General features: G+C 41.3%; 1 protein-coding gene across 6 annotated transcripts in view; it reads left to right on the top strand.

Annotated features, from left to right (window-relative positions):
* Positions 1-16,111, top strand: part of LOC120788028 (integrin alpha-3-like) — a 33,792-nt gene extending 17,681 nt beyond the window's left edge. For 3 of the 6 annotated variants that reach the window (XM_040123480.1, XM_040123479.1, XM_040123482.1), the window contains 15 exons: positions 2,249-2,385; positions 3,893-4,036; positions 4,657-4,754; positions 6,532-6,700; positions 7,471-7,557; positions 7,693-7,772; positions 7,861-7,938; positions 8,437-8,539; positions 8,614-8,790; positions 9,051-9,188; positions 9,554-9,664; positions 11,315-11,413; positions 11,585-11,710; positions 11,911-12,053; positions 14,580-16,111. In XM_040123480.1, the coding sequence (XP_039979414.1) occupies positions 2,249-2,385; positions 3,893-4,036; positions 4,657-4,754; positions 6,532-6,700; positions 7,471-7,557; positions 7,693-7,772; positions 7,861-7,938; positions 8,437-8,539; positions 8,614-8,790; positions 9,051-9,188; positions 9,554-9,664; positions 11,315-11,413; positions 11,585-11,710; positions 11,911-12,021 (1,658 nt within the window). In that variant the 3' untranslated portion in view covers positions 12,022-12,053; positions 14,580-16,111. Of the gene's footprint in view, positions 1-2,248; positions 2,386-3,892; positions 4,037-4,656; positions 4,755-6,531; positions 6,701-7,470; positions 7,558-7,692; positions 7,773-7,860; positions 7,939-8,436; positions 8,540-8,613; positions 8,832-9,050; positions 9,189-9,553; positions 9,665-11,314; positions 11,414-11,584; positions 11,724-11,910; positions 12,054-14,579 lie in introns of those variants that run through there. The other 3 variants (XR_005707179.1, XM_040123481.1, XM_040123484.1) reach the window with 3 other exon arrangements.
* Positions 16,112-18,073: the final 1,962 nt, after the last annotated feature.

The following is an 18,073-nucleotide window of genomic DNA, read 5'->3' as shown; positions in this document are numbered from 1 at the left end:
TACAGTTATCGTTTCCTGTTTACAGAGATCTTTGCTAACATGCTAACCTAACAGATGTAGTGTTTATGAGGACACAACGCTAACAAGGTTGTTTATAGTCAGGAGTCAGTCATTATCATCAACCAGCTTCCTGTGTGTGTGTGTGTGTGTGTGTGTGTGTGTGTGCGTGTGCTCTCAGCTAATTGGCCGACCTGACTGATTGATAGAACAAAGCTGATAATTAAAGCCTGCTGTTAATCAACAAAACGACCCACACACGAACACACACACACACACACACACACACACACACACACACACACACACATTAGATTACATCATATGACTGTGTCCTTGTGTGTCCTCCTGTCCTTGTCCTCTGTGTGTGTTTTTCTCTGAATGATAAATCACATTACAGAAAACTGATATTATTACATCTGAGACACTCTCACACACACACACACACACACACACACACACACAGGCACAGACACACACACACACACACACACAAGCACAGACACACACACACACACACACACACACACAAACACACACACACACACGAACTTTTACTTCTATCTTTATGAGGACCTGTCATTGACATAATACATTCCTTAGAGCCTCACCCTAACCCTAACCTAAACCTGATTACAACCTGAACCCTAAAACCAAGTCTGAACCCTCAAACAGGCCTTTGAACGTGTGAGGACCGGACAAAATCTGCACACACACATGCTGCTGATATGGTTTAATTCACTGGTGTTTAGTCACTAATGATTATTAATTATTATTTATATACAGTTCAGCAGTGCTGTCCCTGTCCCTCTGGTGTTTTGCAAACATGAACAAATATTCACAAACATAAATATGTTAAAGACTAAAAATAGAGAAAAAAAATTAAAATATGAATTTGTTGCTCTGAATGAGCTGAATGGACACAATTACACATGCTGTATGAAAGAACAAAATAATAAAGTAAATGAACAATGACACCTGCTGCAAACCTGCAAAAAACTGAACAAATACAATAAAAAGTACGCAAACACAACAACAAAAAATCTATAATAATATTTAAGTAGTGTACTCGACAGGAACAGTGCTCACTGATCAACAGATAATAGAAATGTTAATGTCTTTGTCTGGAAGACTCTTTTCATCTGTCAGACCAGGTCAAACTGCCTAAAAAGAGAACAAAACTACATGTTGTCTAAAATTAATATATATAACATGATATATGTGTAAAAGCTCCTTCTAGAAATCACTAGATTTGGTGATGTTGAATGTTTTGAAGTGTTCCTTTATGGGTCTGGATAATTCTCCTTCTTCTTAGGCTAAATAATCCTTTTTAAAACAAAGCAAAAAAATCCTTTGTATAAAAATGTTTTATAATTTGATAAATTAATTTAACAAGCTGGCACTCTTTTACTCTTTTTAACTTGATCACCGGTCATATTTAAAGTACAGCGCCATGAAACCTTCAGGTAAATAAGTATAAATGATCCCCAACAATAGGTGGGTTTCCATCCAACTGTAGCAAAAATTTTAACTGAATTTTGCGAAATTTGGCAAAAGAAACTTAAATTAATGCACATCTCCATCCCCTCCTGTTGTGTGGATGTGAGTTGATTGGCGATGAGCAGCTGATGCAGCTAATTAAGTCACATGCTTCATGAACGTCAGCATCTATTCACCGAGTCTGTTTCCACTGCACTTTGTCGGGTAACTGTTATCTATCCACCAACCTTTCCACCCGAGCCAAGGATAAAAACTTTTAGATTTTTTCCACTCAGGTTTTTGTGGCCAACTTGAAAATACACATCAAAACAGGTGGATGAAAAAACACATAAAAACAACAACCGTTACTTTACTTTAGTTATGTGTATCACAGCTGTAACACCGATTCAGTGGACAAATCAATGATTAAATGTGACAAAATTTCCTATTATTCTGTTTAAAACTGCAGTGATAATTGAATGACTTCTTTTTATTTGTCTCTTGTTTTGGGCACTTATTCTGTTTATTTCCATTTTCTGACATTTTAAATGTTATCCCGATTCATCTTTTCCTCATTAACCACTTTCACTTGACTTTGTGTTTGAAACTGCCATAAAAATGAACTCGTCTAATTGCTGCACTTTCATATATGAAATCCACGATTCTACACAAAAATTATGTTGCTGACATTTCCTACATAAGAAATAGAATTACAGTGTGTGCTGATTCTAAGTGATGCAAATATTAAAGTGTGTGTTTCTTTGTCTCCCAGCTCTCCACTTCACTGTGACCGCCGACAACGCCAGCCTCAAGTCCCGCCTCCGTTTCCATGACAATGGGAAGAGCCTGTACTCTGGCTACCTGTCGATGCCGATAAAACAATGTGAATCCCTGAGAGTCGGACTGCTGGTGAGTCACACACATTTAATAGATAACAGTCCTTTAGTGTCCCCTTTAGGCTGCAGCATTCATTAATGCCACATCTGTCCTGAGGGTGGCGCTAGAGGAAAGAGCAAGGATTCATTAAAATCTAAAGGGTTGATCCTCTGGAGAACAGGAAGGAGATCAGGAACATCACTGATGATCTGACCTGCAGATGTTGAGATATTTTTACAGATATTACCAGGTGATCTTAAGGAAAATGTGTGAACTGTAGTGAAATGTATCTTAAATGAAAGAAAGACTGAGGGCTGGTCTCAGAATCACTACCAAGTTCAGTTCAGGTTGTCAAGGACCAATTTGAGGCAGGTTTGCAAACAGAAGTGCACAAAGACAATTCATTTAAACACACAGAAAACAATCTAAAAAACACAAATGTGACAGTTAATCACCAAAACCCTTTCTTTTAACAGCTAAGCTAAATAAATGTTACTTCAGCCATTACTACTAATAATAAGGAGAAATAGAATCAGGAAAATGTTTGTGGCTTGACTCTTGATTTCTGTGGTTAAACATGTCTGAGATCTGACATGTGAAGCAAAGATTTCAGCAGAGAATTTCAGATATTTCCACCTTTTTTTACAAATACAGGTTGATTAAAGGAAGGTCTGCGCTGTGTGATAACACCAACCGATTACAAACATTAACAAGACTTTTTACTGCTTAGCTTTAATCAGCCTGCTGCCGACAGAGTCGACATCCTGCTTCTTCACCAGAGTTCAGAGGGAAAACAGTAAACTTTCTGTTCAAGATGCTGCAACAAACTGCTGACAATCTCTGAAAGGAACACTTTTCCAGTTTTCAAAATAACTTTTGGACATAACAGGGTTTTCCACACTGGTTCTTTAAAGGGTGTTGGTGGGTGTTGAGCTTTTTAGAAGGTCTACATGCAGGTAAAAGAATCGAGTAGTGCAGGTTTACGTAAAGTTCATGATCCGCTGCACTATCTGGGCTCATCCTGTCACGTCTGCATGTCGTTCTTGTCAGCCTATGTTTGTGTTTCTGTCCCCATTTTCTCTGCTTCTTTGCAGTTTTGTCGTCTGTCATCCTGTTTTGATGTTCAGATGTGTGATGACTTAGTGAATTACAGCCTGTGACGCTGACATGTTTCAAACCAGTCACGTCGGGTCCTATGTTTGAGCCCCAGAATGTTTTTCATGCATTTAGCCCGTTATCTATAAATCCTGTTTACTTCACATTCCTGCTGGTCATTCTCCAAATCATCCATCTGCTTTCAGCCTGATTTCTTCTCAGGCAGCAGCTAGTTTCACTTCATTTAAATCAACATGCAGAGACCTGAACCCTGTAGAGAGATAATCCTACAAAGTCAATGTTTATTCGGTTTGTTCAGTTGAACTGAAGTCCTCATTGTGTGTCAGAAGAGACTGATCTCAAATGAACAAATCAAAGTCAATTGTAGAACAGGTCCTCATACGTAAGTGGTGTTGAGGATCCTTTCTGTGTCTGTGCCCTTCAGAGTCCCATCCAGGACAAAGTGGAACCTCTGGTGTTCTCCCTAAACGTTTCTCTGTACGAGAAGCTTCCAAAGAAAAGAAGTGCCATACAGGACCTGAAACGCCTCCCTGTGCTGAGCCAGACACCCAAACCCATCAAAACCCAGGTCAGAACTCTTAGAACAATCCAGAATACTCCAGAACCCCAGACGGAACCAAACAGAACCCATTAGAACCCATGTTTGAACTGTTAGAACCCAGGTCAAAATCCATCACAATCCAAGATATAATCTAGAGTAACTCAGGACAGAACAGGCAGAACCAATCTGAAACTGACTCTCTATTTAAAAATGAGTCAGTATCCAGGTAAAAACGAATCAGAGCCCATGTCCAAACGAATCAGAACCAAGGTCAGAATCCAGGTCAGAACCTAGCCCATTTCACAAATGAGAACCAGACAAGGCCCACATAAAAATTTGGCATCCATCTTAGAACCAGAATCAGAAACCAGATAAAAAACAGAACTGAGGTCAGACCCATACAGTACACATTAAAACCAAGGTCAGAACCAATCAGAACCCAGAGGTAAAGCTATAAGAAATCATTAAAACAGATTACAATCCAGGTAATAACCCATCAGAACCCGCATTAGAACCCACAACAGCACTGGTCAGAACCGAGCTCATAACCTGTCAAAGAGTGCTCTGCTTTGATTTACACATACATGTAAAACTCATTCACCTTTTGATCATTCCTTCACTTATGAATGAATTTCTTCAACAATCAGATCCACTTCCAGAAGGCCTGTGGTTCTGATAACCGTTGCCATAGTAACCTGCAGATGACAGCCCAATTTATAGATGAAAACCTGAAACCCTTCACTATGTAAGTGAACCCTTTCTCCATGTTATACTGTCAGTCCATACTAAGAAAATGTAAGCCAAAAAGTTTCTCATGCTTTCCTTTCCTGGTGAAATAAGTCAGTTCTGTGATTTCACTGCATGAATTTGTTTTTTGTGAAACTTGTGACACACTGACTCCAGTTCACTTTTGTTGCTTTGTCCACCTAAACTTCCTAAAACATCTCGTTCACTAATTTCAACATTACTCCCACAGCTAACATGCTGTGGGAGTAACATTAGTCTGGTCTGAAAATGTTGACATAACTTTGTTAGTATTAAAGTGAGGCCTGTGATTTGGGGCAAATTCATTGATTTGAGACTGGACTTTAACTTGCCCTAAAGGATTTGAGACTTTGCTTAGACTGGTACCTGGTACTCGACTTAAGACATGATTTGCACTTACCCTAAGGGACTTGACTACTTGACTTGAGACTTGACTTGGACTTGCCCAGAAGGATCTGGGATTTGACTTGAGACTTGACACTGACTTGCCCCAAAGGACCTGGGACTTGGATTGAACTAAAAGACTTGACTTTTTGACTTGAGACTTGATTTACACATGCCCATGTCAAGCAGGACTTGACATGAGACCTAAGTTGGACTTACCCTAAAAGACTTGACTATATAACTTGGACTTGCCCTTAAGGACCTGGGAGTTGTCTTGGACTTCCCCTTAAATTCTTGGGATTTGATTTAAGACTTGACTTTAGTCTTCCCCTAAAGAACACGAACTTGACTTGAGAGTTGACTCATGATTAACCTAAAGGACATTACTACTTGACTTGAGTCCTTCCTTGAACCTGGGAACTTGAAGCTGTGCTTTCACTTGGGATTTATCTTAGGCTTAACCTAAACAAAGCGAGATATGGAATGGATATAAGTCTCAACTTTGATCGTCCTAGAGGACTTGGGTCCTGACTGGAGTTTTTGGACTTTTAAAAAATCTCTGACCATTACAGTTAACCTGTAATTAGGGTGGAGGTAGTTTATCAGATGATTGACAGCTCTCTGGCATCACCAATGTTACATGACTTAACCCGACTACTAGTGGTGGGCGGTACCGCAAAATTTCTTTTCAGTCAGATACCAAGTAATTCAGGCCCAGAGTAGCCGATAACAATACCAATACCGATGACTGTGACGACCAATCACAGTTTGAAAATGTAACAGAAACCAATACTGATATTAATTTCCCTAAAAAACCTGGATGTTCCCTCCCGCTCTGGACAGAGTCTGCCAGTGTTCTCTGTCTCTGTTTGGGGGAGTCTGTCTGAGGCATTTCCCTCCTCCTTCCTTCTTTTCTGTTCTCTTTATCCGGATTTTTTTTATGTGTTTAAACAAAGTATTGTTGCCACAGTAGCGAACAACTTTCTTGCAGGCTGTTCCTTCAGCCATCACTGCTTTCATGTGCATGCACATGTTTGATGTGCACTCAAACATGAGTGCACACTACACAGCAAAAGCAGTGGAGAAGCCAAGAGTACATGCACTTATATGTGTTCACGACAACGGAGCATTGTTTGCACCGACAGTTCTACTCTTTGAAAAAATGGCTGCAACATAGAAGAGAGAAACTGAAACTGGTATCGATCCTCAAAACGAGACGTGGTATCTGTAGTATCAATATTTTGGGAATGATCCACCCACCCCTACCAACTACTGTACCATCTCTCAGCTCATTTGTTTCAGCTTACCTCAAACTGTTGCAGTTATGTTGCTGATGTATATGTTTTTGTATGAATGTGTTTGTCTGTTTTCAGGCAGAAGGGCAGTCAACTATTACACTACAACGCCAGCATAAATAGATTGTTTCTGGAGGTTAATGTCAGCAACACGCCGTCACTGGGCCGACCAGCAGAGGACGCTCACTATGCCATTTTGAACATTAGCATGCCTCCATCGCTCTTATACTCCGGAGTTCGAACAAAGGTAGTGAAGATAAAGGTTTCTTCATCCAGCATCTAGCAGGTATAAAAAAAGATAACTGCGATGTAGAGCAGAGTGTCATCTGTGTATGGGTGAACAGTTATACTGAGGCTGCAGTTTAAATTACTGACCATGAGCATGTAGTTAGAGAAGAGGAGAGGACTGAGAATTCAGTCTTGAGGTACACGATATGTCACAGTATGGAAAGATAAACTGGAAAGATTTATTTGAAATAGTTAAGGCTACTGCTAAAAGGAATTATGAGACAGAGGATATATGAGATATTAGTCAGTAATCTTCAGAAAAGCAATACATGGTGTCACTTCAAACATTTTGTGGTGAACCTTTTGAGTTGTCTGGTACAACAGGACCATAATATGCATTCGAGTAACACATCAAATAAACACATGCTCTTCCTTTTTGATGTACAACCTTTTTTTTTTATAAAGGTTTAATCTAAATGGAATAAATGGCAAATCTGTGCAAATTAAAAAAAATAAACACAATTAATGCTGCCGCAAGGAAAATGCTCAGATCCACTAGAATAATTTGCTGATGAAAACTTGACAAGGACCAACCCTGAAAGACTTGAGACTTCACCTGAAACTGCCTTAAAGGACTTGGATTTGCTCTGAAGTATGTGGGAACTGACTTGACTTGAGGCTTGACCTGAACCTACCCTAAAGGACTTGACAGATTGACTTGAGACTTGCCTTAAGGACCTGGGACTCAAATTAGTTACTCCTACAGTCAGTCTTGTGTTTGTATTTCAGGGTGACGCCACAGCAGCAGTGGGGTGTTCTGTTGAGGACACTTTTCTTCTGTGTGAGCTGGGGAACCCATTCAAAAGCAACCAGAAGGTACACAATGTTCTATTACTGCTGACACTGTAGTACTACCAGTACTACTGTCTATACTGCTGTCTGTACTGCTTTCTGTACTGCTGTACTCCTGGTGAGACTCTGTCTGATCCTTCATATCCTTCTGTATTTCAGGTTCAGGTGTTGATCATATTTCAGCTGTCTGACATCAGTTTGGACACCAGAGAGATTCGCTCTCTGCTGCAGCTGTCCACGTAGGACACACATTAACACTCACCCACACAAACCTCTCTAAATGTGTTTTATTGGATAGATGTTTATTTGTGTCTCGTGTCTCTTCAGTCTCAGCGAACAGTCAGATATGTCTCCTGTCTCTGTCTCCATGTTGGTGGAGTATTCGCTGCAGACATCCCTCACTCTGTAAGTACAAAGTCAGTATAACACCACTTGGTAGTGTTCACATAATATTCCAAGGTGGTTAGCCCCAGTGCTAACCTTTTAGTCACAGCAGATAAACAGCCTGAATTAGCTTCTTTTCTTATTTTTTTGTAGCAGTTTGTTACCAAGTCAAACCAAATACAGACAGTGTACAGTGTACAGCAGCTATAAAATGAGCTGAATGGATTGTATTAGTATTAATAAGGGATTTTATTTTTGTGGTGCATTTGCAGCAATTCTGCCAACAGTCCGTTGACACGTCTGTAGTTCTTTTCACAAAGTGGGAGACATCTTCACTGTCAGAGATTTACCATACCACTGATTCTGAATCTCAAGTTGGAGGCTGACGTGAACGGTTTTTCCTGCTCAGCTGCTCATAATTACAGTTAAAACGATATGATGTGAACGCAGCGTAAAAGATTTAATACTGATGTCTCACCTTTGACCTGATGACCTTAATGGCTGATTGTGTCTTGACAGAATCAATCCGCCAGGCCCCACCTCCTTCAGTGGTCACGTGATCGGTGAGTCAGCCATGAAAAAGACAGAGGACATCGGCAGTTTGCTGCTCTTCACTTTCCAGGTTTGTCTAAAATCAGTCCCATCTGTTAATGATGCATAAACAGACCAGGTGTAACATGTGACCTTCTCTGATAGGTGAACATCAACGGGAAGCCGCTGGGTCACCTAGGCTACCTGGAGGTGGAGTATGATTGGCCAAGAGTGGTGTCCAATGGGAAGTGGCTGCTGTACCTAACAGAGATCCAAGTAAATGGCACCTCAGAGCCTCGGTGTAATCCGCCCGACAACATCATTAACACTCTCAACCTCACGGTAACCATTGCAACAGCAACGTCACTCGGACTCCTTTCAAAGTAAAATCCTCCGCTTATAGTGATCTCAAATGATTTTGTATAAGTAAATATAAGATGGATATTTTGGAACACTGTTTTTCCCTGATGATAGTCACAGTTTATCCTGATAAATATGCTCCTCCTGTCTCTTTTTAAACCATCTTTGAGCTCATAAATCTGATCCTGCACAACCTGACGAGTTTTCCGTAACTAATGATTTTTTGTTCTCTGTTTGCTCAGCTGTCAAAGGAGGAGAAGATGAAGAAGCGAAGGCGGAGTTTGGAGGCGGAGGAGGTGAAGGAGAGGAAGAAGGAGCAGACTGAAAAAATCCTACCTGTCCTCCACCTGCAGGGATGGAAGGAAAAGTCCTATACTCTGGTACAAACCCAAACATTCTGTAAAGTTACATCTATCAGGCTTGTTAGTGTAGTACTGCCCCCAAATACACTGTTTTGGTTTTTTTGGTTTGGTTTTTTTTATAAAAACAGTCCACCTTTGTGTAGTGGATCTGTACAAATTATAGAGAAAAAAACATTACACTACAGACTTGAAAGACTTTTTTTAGAAAGTGAGGACATTTTTGAAAACAGGACATTTTAGAAAAGTAAAAACATTTTGTAAAGTGAGGACATTTTGTCCTGTGTACTTCTTTAAAGGGATGTTTGAGGGTTTGGGGCTGAGGAATAGATGCTGTAAATTCCTATAAAAAGTACAAAAGTATAAATGTGTATTTGTGCTTACAGGACTGTATGCATGGAGCTAAATGTGTGACGTTCGTCTGTCCGTTGATCAACATGAACAACTCAGCAACTCTGACTGTCAGAGCCAGACTGTGGAACTCCACCATGATTGAGGTACAGACACTTTCATTACATTTTAATTAAACTTTCTAGAATTGCCATCGACTCTGCAGCTCTGCAAACCTTTTTAGCCTCTTTTAACTCTTAGTTTTGGTCTGCCAGCACATTTCCTGCCTGGTTCAGTCTCAGTGTTTCCAGCAGCAGCAGCAGCTGTTTTCAGAGAAACAGCTGTAATAAGCCACTGTCCACCACCTGCTCCGCAGCAAACGGCAGACAGACTCAGTCAGAGACCAGCTGGTGAACACAGTGGAGCATTTAGCAGCTAAAGAGCCAGGTGCATCCCTCAGGAACTGGTGAAGACCAAAACCAGAGCCAAAAGAGAGAGAATACTGGACTAGGATTCATCAGGTGACACAGACACCAGATCCAGATTAATCATCTTGTTTCTCTGTAACTGCTGGATGTGGAAATAAGCAGCTGTTTGATCACAAGTTGGGCACAACTACTTTATGAAATGATATTATATCAGGAGTGTGTGTCGGTCAATCATTTCTGGAGTTCATCAGCCCTCCAGTGGCAAAATTTCCCTGTACAGACAGGTGTCTCTGCTGTCTGTCTGTTTTTTTACCAACTGCTGGATCCAGACTAAATGACTGGTTCTTGCTTATATATGCTTGCCTGTACCCTGCCACTCTTTGGGGAGCTTACAGTATGTCCTCATTGGGACTTCGTTTTGGGCCATCAACCTCAACGTTGGACTGACACAAACTCTGCGAGGCATTCAAACAGACACAGTAAGTCAGAAACCAGTCAGTCAAATACCAGTCAGTAATCAGTCAGTGACAGTCAGTCAGTTATCAGTCAGTAACCATTCAGAAACCAGTCAGAAACGAGGCAGTAAGCAGTCAGAAACCAGTTAGTGAAAATCAGTCAGTTATCAGTCAGTAACCAGTCAGTAACCAGATCATGACAGTCAGAATCCAGTCAGTAACCAGTCAGTCAGGTACCAGCCAGTAACCAGTTAGTGACAGTCAGAATCCAGCCAGTAACCAGTTAGTGACAGTCAGTTATCTATCAGTAACCACTCAGAAACCAGTCAGAAACGAGGCAGTAAGCAGTCAGAAACCTGTTAGTGAAAATCAGTCAGTAACCAGTCAGTAACCAGATCATGACAGTCAGAATCCAGTCAGAAACCAGTCAGTCAAATACCAGTCAGTAATCAGTCAGTGACAGTCAGTCAGTTATCAGTCAGTAACCATTCAGAAACCAGTCAGAGACGAGGCAGTAAGCAGTCAGAAACCAGTTAGTCAAAATCAGTCAGTTATCTATCAGTAACCACTCAGAAACCAGTCAGTCTGTAACCACTCATTAACAGTCAGTCAGAAACCAGTCGGTACCCAGTTAGTGGCAGTCAGTAACCAGTCAGCATGACATGAGTTTAGTTTCTGGGTAAAATCAGTCGTCGCTGGGCTGGCAGAACGTGTATCATATATCAAGGCTGAGTCCTTACTGCAGCAGCCTGGGTTCAGATCTGGCCCAGGCCATTCCTCCTCTCTCCCCTGCCCTTTCTGCTGATCTCTACTGTCTCTGTCAATAAAGCAGAAATGCCAAAAAAAAATAGTCTGTGGACAGAAAGAGGAGCTGTGAAACAAAAGTCTAAACATGTCTTAAGAAACCCGGGCCTGTTCATTGTGTGTGTTTTAGGACTACGGCGATGCGAAGAGCGTGTTGGTTCGAGGCCGGGTGACTCTGAAGCTGCAGACTAATAAACCGACCGTCAACATGGAGTCTCACAGCACAGAGGTAACATACTACTAAAATACCGTTCGCACTCCTTACAGGCTGCAGTGTTGCATGAAAAAAATGACGCTTCTTCTAGTCTTAGCATCTTACCATTTTTGAAAGAAGAGATTTTTAATTCTTCCATGTTTTTAGTTTCCTGTGCTGCCTCCTGATTCATATCTTCCTCTGTAGATTGTGGTCCACATTTATCCAGACCTGGGGCGGCAGGTGGACTCCAGCGCCCCCTTGTGGATCATCGCGGTGTCCGCCCTGGCTGGAGTCTTACTACTGGCTCTGATCTGCCTGCTGCTCTGGAAGGTAAAAATCTGCTGTAAGACCACACTAAATACGTCTGTCTTATCACCGCTTGTAGTTTTAGGATCCACTACAGACCAAAGCCCACAGACGTGTGATTACTTTTTTGTTTTGCTTCATTATGGCCATAAAATCATGAATCTGTTATCTCATCATCACCTCCTGGTTGGTAAAGTGCTGTTGTGTCGCCCCCTGCTGTTCAGTGTGGGTTCTTCAGGAGAGCCAGCACCAGAGAGCTGTACAAGGGAAAGACCCAGAAGGCCCACATGAAGAGCCAGCCGTCTGAGAACAAGAGGCTGACCGAGGAGCTCTGAGTCTGGGCACAGTGCTGCCAGAGAGCCCTGCCGTAAGGACTAGCTGCTGACTGACTGTTACTGACTGTCACTGACTGGTTTCTGACTGACTGGTTACTGCCTGCTTAATTACTGGTGACTGACTGGTGACTGACTGACCTGTTACTGACTGGTTTCTGACTGGTAACTGACTGATTGTTACTGACTGGTAACTGACTGGTTTCTGACTGCTTAATTACTAGTTACTGACTGGTGACTGACTGACCTGTTACTGCCGGATTTCTGACTGGTAACTGACTGATTGTTACTGACTGGTTTCTGACTTACTGTTGCTGAATGGTATCTGACTGGTTACTGACTGGTAACTGACTGATTGTTACTGACTGGTAACTGACTGACCTGTTACTGACTGTCACTGACTGGTTTCTGACTGTCACTAACTGGCTACTGACTGGTAACTTACTGATTGTTACTGACTGGTTTCTGGCTGGTAACTGACCGATTGTTACTGACTGTCACTGACTGGTTTCTGACTGTCACTAACTGGCTACTGACTGGTAACTGACTGATTGTCACTAACTGGCTACTGACTGGTAACTGACTGATTGTTACTGACTGAATTTCTGGCTGGTAACTGACTGATTGTTACTGACCGGTTTCTGGCTGACTGTTACTGAATGCTAGCTGACTGACTGTCACTGACTGGTTACTGACTGGTAACTGACCGATTGTGACTGACTGTCACTGACTGGTTTCTGACTGACTGGTTACTGCCTACTTACTGACTGGTTTCTGACTGGTAACTGACTGACCTGTTACTGACTGGTTTCTGACTGACTGTTACTGAATGCTAACTGACTGACTGTCACTGACTGGTAACTGACCGATTGTTACTGACTGTCACTGACTGGTTTCTGACTGTCACTAACTGGCTACTGACTGGTAACTGACTGATTGTTACTGACTGGCTACTGACTGGTAACTTACTGATTGTTACTGACTGGTTTCTGGCTGGTAACTGACCGATTGTTACTGACTGTCACTGACTGGTTTCTGACTGACTGGTTACTGCCTACTTACTGACTGGTTTCTGACTGGTAACTGACTGACCTGTTACTGACTGGTTTCTGACTGACTGTTACTGAATGCTAACTGACTGACTGTCACTGACTGGTAACTGACCGATTGTTACTGACTGTCACTGACTGGTTTCTGACTGTCACTAACTGGCTACTGACTGGTAACTGACTGATTGTTACTGACTGGTTTCTGACTGGTAACTGACTGACCTGTTACTGACTGGTTTCTGACTGACTGTTACTGAATGCTAACTGACTGACTGTCACTGACTGGTTACTGACTGGTAACTGACCGATTGTTACTGACTGTCACTGACTGGTTTCTGACTGACTGGTTACTGCCTACTTACTGACTGGTTTCTGACTGGTAACTGACTGACCTGTTACTGACTGGTTTCTGACTGACTGTTACTGAATGCTAACTGACTGACTGTCACTGACTGGTAACTGACCGATTGTTACTGACTGTCACTGACTGGTTTCTGACTGTCACTAACTGGCTACTGACTGGTAACTGACTGATTGTTACTGACTGGTTTCTGGCTGGTAACTGACTGATTGTTACTGACTGGTTTCTGGCTGACTGTTACTGAATGCTAGCTGACTGACTGTCACTGACTGGTTTCTGACTGTCACTAACTGGCTACTGACTGGTAACTGACTGGTTTCTGACTGCTAAATTACTGGTTACTGACTGGGAACTGACTTACTGTCACTGACTGGTTACTGAAAGGTTTCCGACTGACGTTGACTGGTTACTGACTGGTTACTCACTGACTGTTACTAACTGGCTACAGACTGCTACTGACCGACTGGTTACTGACTGGTTAACTTACTGGTCCGCAGCTGTCAGTCAGTCCAGAGGTGAAAGGTTTTTTTTTCGGACTAACTTCTTTACTTTCTTTTATCCCTTTTCCAGCTGTTCTGACTCATCCTGCATCTGATCGATCAGTTTGTCAATAACTCTATTGTTTTACATTTATTAATCTGTGTTTTCCTTTCTTCATTATTATAAGTTTATTATGAGTATATACAGATACATAATACGGTGCATAAGTTGTAGGCACTAGAAGTAAAGTGAGGATGCTTTCAAAAATAAAGCCACAAATAGTTTTTATTCATCAACAAGCTTCATGCAAACTGCATGAAAAGGAAAAACCTAAATCAGATCAGTATTTGCTAGCGCTGCTCCTGGGGTCTTGTCTTTAACATTTCAAAAGCTGGTCCAGATATCACGATGAAAAGAAAACGCTGCATTTGCCTAAAGATGCTGCACATTTGACAACTCAAATAGAATAATGGGCAGAGGTGTAGTGAGCCAAAAAACATGGAGGGAAGACAATTGTTAAAGACTGAACAAACAAACTAATGATGAGTCAGAAAACACAGAGCGAGTTCACAGTAAATATTGACTCTCCGTCAACCTGTCCAACTGTCTCTGTTTCCTCTTGCTCTCTGGACATACAAGACTTGTGATGGTGATCCCTATGTTTTCTGTAGTGTGGTTTCTTTGTGCGTCGGACGGCGGCACTGCACCAGGGGAGGATTATGGGTAAACACGAGCAGCAGCAGTACATGGACTCTGATGGTTTCCTGATCCAGGACCACATCCCCTCGGCCAGGAACAGGAAGCCACCGAAACACTGGGTCACCTGCTGGACTGAGACTCACCGAGTGACTGGCCAGGTGCATGGAAACGTGTCCTGAAACAGACCAACCCAGACCAGACCAAACCGAACTAAACTAGACAACACCAAACCAGACCAGACCAACACACTGCCAGACTGTGTGTGTTTGAGTGTGTGAGCCTGCTGTCCTGTGACAACATCTTAATTTGTTTACATTCAGCTGAGTGTGTATTAAGAAAAGGAGAGAGGGGTGGTTTGATTTTGTATTTGTATTTGAAACATTTTGTTTTTAATGTTTAAAAAAACATATGTATACGATTGTCTGTGTGTGAATATTTCCCAGCATGCTCCTGCCCTCTGAGTAAGACCAGAAATTAGTATAAATTGATGAGTTAAGAGTTAAACAGGAACAACCTCGTCTTTTCTTCAGTGGTGATGATATAACAGTGATCATGTCCTCCACGTGTCCTGATCATGGATGTGTTCATAGATGCGATACAGCGCCTCCACTCAATCTGTGGTCAGTCGTGGTTCTGCAGCTAAAAAATTCCAAAAATCTTTTTCACTGTAGACCTCCATTATAAAAGAGACACATGTGAACAAACTCAGTTGTTACTCGTTGTATTGAGAATTTTTAATCTATGAAGGTTTTATATTTGTAAAACTTACCCAGAGACTATAAAATACATTTTAATTTGCATGACATGGTCCTGATACAGTACGATAACACACTCAGTTTTTTGTGGTGGAAAATTTTCTGCTGCCTCATCGGTTATTTTACAATATCAGGACTCATTTTTATATCAAATCACGTATTCAGCCAACAAAGTGTCTTCATATAAACAAGTTTTCCCTTTGTGGAAACTAAACAGCTGTTCAGATGAAATGAGCTCAAACAGAACTGTTTCAGAACTGAAAGGATATAAATCAATCTAAAGACTGATTAATGATTTGAAAAAATAATCAGGAGGAAGTAGTGAGAGGGCTAAATATGAAAAAGTGGTATGCTTTCTTTAAGAACCAAATATGGCAGCAGAGGTCAGTGTTGACAGGTTTTCATGTGTTTCTGGTGATGTTATTTTTCAATTCTTCTTTTCTTTTCTCCTCGATCCCCTTTGAGAAAGTTGTAAGTAAAAACATTTGTGTTGCTTTCATGTGCTGAAGGATCCTGCAACAAAAATACCGTCTGATGTTGGCTCTTCTGCTGAACAGTTTTTTTGTCACATGTCCCTATACTGCCCTATTACCTAAGTGTTTTTATATAATTATGATATTTCTGACAGTACATGAAAGCAGCACCTGTCCATGTGTAAAATCTTGTGTCCTGTTCAGATTATGTGGATGTGGAAGGTAATCACTGTGGTGCACTGTTTGTCAGTATGCTTCCTGTATGTTGATGATATTAAAGTATTTTTTGATAATTTACCGGCCCGTTCTTACCAGAGTTCAGAGTTTTGTCCATAAAACAGAGCTGTTGTGTTGCTGCACTCTGTCACAACATCTAATGCGCAGCTAAATCTAGTTGATGTTGGAAAGAAAAGGATTAATGATGTTAGTTCATGTTGCTGGATTGATCAGCTGATCATGATAACTGATTTGAAACTGATCACAGATGTGGAACAGCAAACGATTCAAAAGGTGTCTTTACTTTCTGATCCAATATGTTTGCTCAGTCTCTCCTCACTGTGTAGAGGTCTTCACGGGTCCGCCCTGTTCCCAATAACCAAGACACGAAGAGACGCTGTTGGGTGAGTCCCCATTTCAACCCTTAATGCCTCTTTTTATAGTATTGTCTTATGTCTTTTTTTTTTTTTTAATTCGAACTTGAAGCAGACACACAGGATGTCAGTGTAGGGACTGCATCAAGTCATGGGGGCCTCTTGATTAGCAGCAGGTAAGTCCCACCCCCAGGAATATTCTCCCACACCAGGGTTGGCTCACTACTGCTCTCAGATTGGACATCAGCATGGGTACTGTGGGGTACCTGGTACGGGACGCTTCCTACTTCTGGGATGACCTAGAGGGCAGCAGCCCACTTTGACTGATCCTGGTCATTCCCGCAGGGGGTTACTCAGGGTATGAAGGGGGTCTCTTAGGGTATGGTGGGGTCCTAAGGGCACGGCATAGTACTTAGGGTATGTGGAGGTCCTCATAGTATGGGAGGAGGGATTCTCAGGATACTGGGGGGATACCCAGGGTATGGGGGCTGTACTTACAGTGTGGATTCGACCCATGGATCAAGTGGGATGACGCGTAGCCCTGGGGCTGAGTACAGACTGCCTCCTTCCTCCTTTGAGACGGCTGTTATTTACCTGAACTTTTAGAGATGATGTGTTTGTTTTGTCTTTGTTTTCATCTCTACTATAAATTGAATCCAAAAGGGCTGAAAACACATCCTGAAGTTTTCTTTGACATCCTTTGGTCTCTGATGTTAGCTCACTGTTACACAGCTACCTAAACCACATAAATCTCATCCTGTTTCACCATGTTTTGCCCTAAGCCGTTCTAATGAGTTATGAGTGCATTTAAAATAGATATCTATAATTACAATAGTTTGTTGTGTTTGGATCATTCTTTGGATTTGAACGGACTTTCTCCTTGAGTCAGTTCCTGCTGCAGGAGGTGGCTGTTACTTCCTAAAAGGTTTGATTTCCACCCAATATTTCATTTTATGAATCTCTATAGTCAGAAAAACATGAATACAATTTCAATAATGTTTACTTGTGAATGTCTGGAATTGCAACCAGCTCCGTTTTTTGCACCCCAATAGCTCCTATATTTCCTATAATATATTATATCAATGTTTTCCAACTGTGTACCTTAATTCTGGTACATTTCAACCTGATAAATTTCCCATAAATGTGGCCATTGTGGCTCGATAGGTTTTGCTAACTTTGCACTCTCCACCTTTGTTGTAGTTTACAATAAGTTCCATTTTTGGATCTACACATTAACGTTCATCATTATTTGTTTTATTTTTAAAATGTAAATAGAAAAAAGAAAAATACAAAATTGAAAAATGTGATAATTGGACTAGTTTTATGATACTGACAGTGCATTTTGGAGTTTACAGAATATAAAATTCATTTTTTAATCACGTTGGATAATCTACAGGCTTGTGAGTCTCTGTGCAGATGCAACATTCAAAACAATGTTATCATTTTATATTCAGTTACCCAAAATTCAGCCTGACAGTTGTGTCTTTGGAAGCTTTGGGATCTTTGGAATTTTGTATTAAATATGAGGGAAAAGGCACGGAAAAAAACTCTTGACTGTGAAATAAATGCTGTTTTATCACCTGCATGTTTTGAGTTTTAACTGCCGTCCTTATCTTGGTCAAACTGTGTGTGGCTCTGTCGTTGTCCT

Source organism: Xiphias gladius, chromosome 3 (genome assembly GCF_016859285.1).
Source record: "Xiphias gladius isolate SHS-SW01 ecotype Sanya breed wild chromosome 3, ASM1685928v1, whole genome shotgun sequence".
Classification (NCBI taxonomy): domain Eukaryota; kingdom Metazoa; phylum Chordata; class Actinopteri; order Istiophoriformes; family Xiphiidae; genus Xiphias; species Xiphias gladius.
Note: the sequence above shows the minus strand (reverse complement) of the source record. Positions and strands in the feature narration are given on the sequence as shown.